Genomic DNA, 7022 nt, shown 5'->3' on the forward strand with positions numbered 1-7022 from the left:
TGCTGGTGAGCGAGCGTGAAATGCGCCTTGACGGCTCTGCTGCCACCACCATCCTGCGCTGGGTGTCGTGGGTCCCTACCAGGGCCTGTTCCTCATGGGGTGGCATGTGGTAGGCAGTCACGGGATGAGGGGCCTGGTCCTAGGGGTGGTGGCATGTCTGCTCGAAGTCAGCCCTGTGCAGAAATTGTCCATGGGAAGGTCAGTGCTGGTCCCCAAGAGCTATGCCTGGGGACATTTTTTTTTCAGATAGAATATAGTAGGGTGTTCTGCAGGCTTCCACAAAGAACACAAACACCAGGCAATGCTCCCCACACTCAGCACGATTAACTCTACCCCACCATAGCCCTGTGAGGTGGCTGCTGTGGTTGCCAAGCCCGTGTTGTACATAAGAAACGGAAGCACAAGGATTGACCCGTCCAAGTTCACACGACGGAATTTAAGTCCAGAAGTTCTAAAGTGCGGGCTCTACACCCTGACTGCCCTCTGCTGGAAGGCAGCAGGTGCAGGGTGGTCTGTCCCTGGGCAAGTGGTAGAGAGTCAGGGCCCTGCCAAGACTAAGTGGACAGGGCTGGGTCAGAGTGCGTGGGGCCTGGGTAGAGTGGGGCAGAGCCAGAGTGAGTAGATGGAGCTGGAGTGCAGAGGAACCAGGGTGGAATGGGGTGGAGCTGGAGCAGGGCAGGGCCAGGCTAGGGCAGAGTGCAAAGGAGCCTGGGTAGAGCCTGGCAGAGCAGGCAGGAATTGGGCAAAGCTGAGGGCGTGGGTGCCAGCAGGCTGTGATCCCATCTCTGGCCACTCACTGCAGCTGTACATCCAGACGACCACGCTGACGGTCTCGGTGAGTTTGAGCGCCTCAGTGTCCCTGGGAATGCTCTACATGCCCAAAGTCTACATCATCCTCTTCCACCCGGAGCAGAACGTGTCCAAGCGCAAGCGCAGTCTCAAAGCTGTGGTCACCGCTGCTACCATGTCCAACAAGTTCACGCAGAAGGGCAACTTCCGGCCCAATGGGGAGGCCAAGTCAGAGCTGTGTGAGAACCTTGAGGCCCCAGGTGAGTGTCTGGCCCTGCCCCTCTCCTCCCCAGGCCCTGCCCTCTCAGAACAGCAACCCTTCTCCTTCTTGGCCTGGTCTGGTTCCTGCCTGCCTCTGGGAGCCACTAGACTTGAGACCATGGGTGAGCACTGGCCCAAGGGTCCCGTAGGGACAGTCCTGGGCAGCCATCCTGTCCTGCCCCTCCTGGTGGCCTTGAGAGAGCCTCAGAGGCTCCCTGTGACTGGTCACATCCTTCTATGCCTGCCCAACTGGTTCCTTCAGGGTGCTATGAAACCCCAGCATCTCCCTGTCCTGGGCCACATCCCCCATCGTCTGGGAGAAGGGGTTGCCTCAAAGACCCTACTCCTGGGTCCTTGAGTAACCTGGGAGGGACCTTTGGTTTTGTCCCTTTATCCCTAGCAGGGCCAGAGAGATGGAGACCCAGGACATGGCCAGCCAGGGACAGGTGGGTGACGGATGGGGTGGGACTTTGGTATATTCAAAGGTCGAGGTCTCCAGCTAGCAGTGTTTTCTGAGGGTCTTATCAGGAGGCCTCAACAGGGAGGGTCAAGCTCTGGGGACTTAGGACACAGAGCCAGTGGGTGGCAGGAGGGACAAGCTGGCTGGGGAGAGAGAAAGGTGAGTGCTAGAGAAAGGTGAGTGCTCCTCCTGAGATCACCCAGCAGGATGGTGGCTGGCTGGCGCCACTACGGTGGCTTTCCCTGTGCTGAAGCCTCCCGTCTCTGGGGACCTCATCCTGTGTGTGAAGCAATATATGAGACTTCTGACATGTCCCTGCCTTGGCTCGAAAAGTGAGCACCCCAAACTTACTTTTGTCTGTTCCTGCCTGTCCCATAAAACCAGCTAACCCCTGACCCTGAGGCTCCTTCAGGGACCACGTGAAGTCCTCACAGGATGCCCCCCCTGGCCTCTATGTCCACCTGAACGTTCAGGATCCTCGGTGCCGCATCCATATTTCTGGCCCAACCTGGGCCCTTGCTCCTGCCACAGATACTGGCCCACTCCAGCCCTGTTCCTCTGGAGCCCTGTGTGCTGGGCCTGGAACAGCTTAGCACACACTCCACATACAAGTGAATATGCACACAAAGGCACATATATGCACACACACATGCATACACATGTACACACATAAACACAAGCACATACTATGTACACATACAGAAACATACATGCACACACACATAGAAACATATACACATGTACATGCTTACACATGCATGTATCAGCCCCTCCTGGAGGGAACACTGTAACTCAGGAGAGTGACACTACTGTTCTGACAGACCAGAGGGAAGCACAGGGGCAGGGCCTTCTGATGGCCCCACTGATATTGTCCCCTCTGCCCTGCTCAGGCAGGTCACCAAACAGGTGAGAAGGCATGGGGGTGGATGGGAAGCCATGTCCTCAATGCCTGTAAAGGAAGGTGGGCCCAGTACCCCTTTGTTATGAGGCAGCTTCTCTTGTCTCCCATCTCTCAGTGACAGGGCTATGAAATGATCAGTTCCAGGGACAACCCAGCTGAGGGGGTGTGAGTGTGGGGAGGTGTCACTTCCGTGAAACAGGGACATTTTTCACTCTGTCAGGTGCAAGCCATGTATCTTTAAACAAACAGAATAAATAATTTAGAACCCTGATTGCGGGCAGATTGGCTCAGGATCACAGGGCAACAAATGGCGATTGTCAACTTGTGCCTTGAGCTGCTTGGCTAATTGCTATCTGAGTCTCTGGTGACTGAAAAACCCTGGGGAGGGCTCCGCCACGCCTTTGTCCCTTCGTCCCTTCACTTATGAGGCCACTCTTGAGCATTCAGTCCCTACCCAGGCCTTGGTTCAGGAGCACCTCTGCCCAGCATCTTACAGCTGAATGGGTTTTCATTCTCCCTTGGCCTGAGAGTCTGTCACTATGTTTATCACCATCCTGTTTACACATAGGGGATCCACTGCTCCAGGTCGAGGAGGGTTGACTTGCTGGTAGGTCACTGGGCAGCAGGTGCCCCAGGTCTCCTGGCTGCTGCCTGACTTTCCTTTGTGCCTCACTGTTAGGAGAGTCTTTGTTCCCATTTTCCAGATGGTGAGACAGGCTTTGATAAAGAGCTTGGGGGGCCCCCTGGCTTGCCACTGATGGCTGAATCTCCCCACCCCCCCAAGCTCTGGAACAAGTAAATCAGATATTTTAGAGGAAGCCAACAGCTCTGGACTCAGTGGGAGAGGGCCCAGATGTCCCTCACCACTGGGTTCTTTCTTGTTGGCTGACAGCTCCTGGTGTCTGGCAGGGCCGCAGGCTCATGTTCTCCTGCAGGGGTTTAGCTGGTACTGCTGTGAAGTGTCCTTCTACCTCAAGCCCTGAGCTGGGAAATGAAGTTTTTATCAGTTTCTGCAGGGGGTGGTGGAGCCTGGGGAACTGGCTCAGGGCAGTCCTGACTGCTAGCAGAGCCTTCCCACTGTAGCTCTGTTTTGTGTGTGTTTGGCAGGATTAGCAGCCGCTTGGGAAAAGAAGTACAGGGAAAAAGGGCCACTTGGTTTGTCTGCTCTTGCTATGGGCAGGGAAACTGAGGCCCATTAGAGAAGGAAGGAATGTCACCCAGGGAGGAGGCGGCTCCCTCCAACTAGAATGGTACTCTGCGAGGCTCCCACATGGCATACCTGTGTCCCAGCTTCCTCTCCCAAGTTTGTCCAGTTCTGTCCTCTAGTCCTGGAATTCCTCCTGGTTATGCAGCACCATGGAGAGATGCAGGAATTCTTCATATATTGCTGTTCTTATTTTTTCTTGGATGTTCTTATTGCTTCTTGAATGTTAAGGCACACATCCATCTGGAATTTCCCTGCCACTGTTCAGCCAAATGATTGTTCATCCTCTGCTTGAATATTTCTAAGGACAGGGAGCTCACTACCTTATAAGGCCAATAGTTGCACCCTCAGCTCTAGCCAGGAGAAAGTTCTTTCTTTAGCTGAACTGAACTCTGGTCCTTGCACTACCTAGGGTTCCAAAACAAAACTGAGAGACTCAAATCAGACAGGTGTTTGTCTCTCTCATATCAGAATACATGGCTGGGCAGGAGCAAGGCAGCAGCCCAGGTTCCTTCCATCTTGTCACTCCTCTGGCTCCCAGAGGGTTGAGGTTGGCTGTCCCCAGCGTCTGCTGTTGTGAAAGAGAAAAGAGAGGATGGACGTGCAGGGGAAACACTGTTTTAATCAAACTGTGCTGAAAGTTGCACACTATCCATTTCCTGGATTTTCTTAGACTCTTACCATGGAGATCCCACTCAGCTGCAAGGGAGGCGGGAAACACAGTCCTTAACTTGGTGGCCATGTGCCCAGTGTAAGATGGGGAGAGAACTGGGGTGAGAACCTGTGGACCCACATCCTACACTACCCCATCTCTTTTATTCCAGGCTGTGTGTCCCTGGCCAGTCCAACATGTGTGCCTCCTTGTCTGAGCTACAGGCATCCAGGCAGTTCTGAGACCAGGGAAGCATGATTTCCTCCCCCAGCCCCTCCCTTCCCCAGCAGCACAACCCCTCCCACCCCAGGTACCCCATCACTGCCACCTCCAAACCTGGCAGGACAAGCCAGCCTCATTGCATCTGGTCTTGGTATTTCTGTCAGATGGGAACAACCCTTCTTTGATTTTTTTTTTTTTTTTTGGTCTTTTTGAGACAGGGTCTCCCTGTAGCCCCGGCTGGCCTGGATTCACTTTGTAGACCAGGCTGGTCTTGAACTCACAGAGATCCACCAGCCTCTGCCTCCCGAGCACTGAGATTAAAGGTGTGCACCACCACACCTGGCTCTTGTCTTCCATTTTACTGGGCTGTGAGGGCTATACCCTGGAGGGGCAGGGGAGCCTCACATTGTCTGAGAGCCAGTTTCATCTCTAGCTGGGCTACTAGGGAAAGGTCCCCAGGGGGGTTGTGGCCAGGAAATGAGAGGACACCAGATGTGCCATACTAGGTGGAGCCAGAGCCGTAGGAGCAGAGGCCTCCAGACTGAGGGGGATGAGCCACCAGAAATGGGAAGAGTTGATGCTCCAGGGTCTCTGGGATAGGAGACTTGGGCTTCCCTTGGGCAGTGTGGGAACCTATCGTGTGCCTCAGCTGCTCACCAGCAAGGGCCCTCTCTGGCTGTCATTGTTTCCTCTGGTCCTGATCCACCTCCTTTTCCAGGACACCGTTCTTTTGCAAATGTCTGGCTGAACCTCTGAAAGATTCCCTTGGAGAATGTTTTAAGACCCTCTAATTATATCATGTATCCAAAGAGCTATTTTAAGGTGTGATAGGGTTAGGAGGTGTGAAGGGGCTTGGAGGGTGCTCAAAGGCTGGGGTCACATTAGAGTGACACCAGGGGGAGGAGGGGTGCTCCAGGCAGTGCCCCACCTGGGCAAAGGTGTGCTGGTACGAACCCCATGTGGGACCTGGGACTGGGGATGGTGTGAGAAGCAGCTTGCGGGGAGGGCAGGTCCAGCACTTGGTTGGGGTCCCCTTTCTAGAGTCTGGGCTGGGGGCCCCTGTGCAGTTCTCTGGGAAAAGAGGGCTTGGAAGAGGCAGCACCGACTCCTGGTTCCCCTGGTCTCTTTTTCTCTCGCTCTCTAGCACTGGTCACCAAACAGACCTACGTCACCTATACCAACCATGCAATCTAGCTGGGCTGCACAGCCAAGCAGGTGGAGCCATGACCTCTGAGGATGATGCATCGGGCTGGGGCCGTTCCTGAAGGCCCAGCTGACATCCTGCCTGCCCGTGGGCACCCACGGATATGGCTTGGTGCTGAGGACAGTAGAGCCTCTGGCTGTCACCAAGCCAGGTGGGCCACAGGAGGAGGCTGAGGGGCCGGGGCATCTCTGGGCCACCACACAGACCTTCCTTCTGGACCAGTGTCCCACCTGGTCCAAAACATGGGGGCTCATTCTTGGGAGCCCAGCGCTGGCTTCTCTCCCTCCCTCCTCCTGTCTGTCTGTCTGTCTTGTTGCCGGCCCCAGTCAGTCCCCACCTGTGTTTGCGTTCTGTCTTTCCCTTTGCATGTGCTGTCTGTTTGGGTTCTCAATTTCTATATTTTTAATTTCTGTTCCTGCCGTCCCCCGTCCACCCTGGTCATGCTTCCAGCTTCCATCTGGATGTCCCAGCCCCGCCCCATTTTCCTTTCCTGTTCCCGTTGACTTTGTTTCTTCCAGCCTTTGCTCCGGCCCCCTCCCCACAACTCCATCCACCAAATCTTCCATGTTGCAAAAGAGACAAAAAAAAAAAAAAAAAAAAAAAAAAAAATAAAAACTATGAAAAAAAAAAAAAAAAAAAAAAAAAAAAAAAATTCAAAACACAAAAAAGCCAAAACAAAAATCTTGAGTGTGTTGCAATGTGCTGCGTCCTCCTGGTGGCCTCTGTGTGTCCCCGTGGCCTGCAGCCTGCTCGCCCTTCCTGCCCGCCCGTCTGCTGTGTGTCCTGCCCGCCTGCCCGCCTGCCCCTACCTGCCGATGACACGGAGTTCAGTGCCTGGGTGTCTGGTGATGGTTATTGATGACGTGTAGCATGACTGTTTTTATACCAAGAACATTTCTAATAAAGATAAACACATGGTTTTGCAGTTAGCCTTTGTGTCTATTGAAGGTTTGCTGCAGGCCCGCATGCTCAGCCTTAGCCGATGGCCTGGCGTCCCGAGGGAGCAGAAGGGCTGGGCACTGCAGAACCCTGCTGGGACCAGGCTCTGTGGTGGCCTTGGACCTGGAGGGGGAAGAGACACTGCAGAGCATTCTAGAAAGCAGCTGGGGTTGGAGAGATGGCTCAGCGGTTAAGACTGTGCACTATTCTTGCAGAGGAACCCCTATTTGGTTCCCAGTAGCCATGTCAGGCGGCTCTTGACTCCCTGTAACTAGCTCCAGAAGATCTTACACCCTTTTCTGGAATCCTCAGGTACCTGCACTTACAGGTTCACATGCGTGCACAAACACACACAATTTAAAACAACATAAATCTTTTTAAAAAATCACC

The 7022-nt window shown here is 54.1% G+C and overlaps 1 protein-coding gene across 6 annotated transcripts in view; it reads left to right on the top strand.

Moving 5' to 3' along the window:
- Window positions 1-6302, top strand: part of Grm4 (glutamate metabotropic receptor 4) — a 95193-nt gene extending 88891 nt beyond the window's left edge. For 2 of the 6 annotated variants that reach the window (XM_008840140.1, XM_008840146.1), the window contains exons 10-12: window positions 803-1049; window positions 1451-1496; window positions 5634-6302. In XM_008840140.1, the coding sequence (XP_008838362.1) occupies window positions 803-1049; window positions 1451-1496; window positions 5634-5754 (414 nt within the window). In that variant the 3' untranslated portion in view covers window positions 5755-6302. The remainder of the gene's footprint in view (window positions 1-802; window positions 1050-1450; window positions 1497-5633) is intronic. The other 4 variants (XM_008840142.1, XM_008840141.1, XM_008840143.1 and 1 more) reach the window with 4 other exon arrangements.
- The last annotated feature ends 720 nt before the right edge of the window (window positions 6303-7022 follow it).

Source organism: Nannospalax galili, unplaced genomic scaffold (genome assembly GCF_000622305.1).
Source record: "Nannospalax galili isolate Female #2095 unplaced genomic scaffold, S.galili_v1.0 scaffold538, whole genome shotgun sequence".
Classification (NCBI taxonomy): Eukaryota; Metazoa; Chordata; class Mammalia; order Rodentia; family Spalacidae; genus Nannospalax; species Nannospalax galili.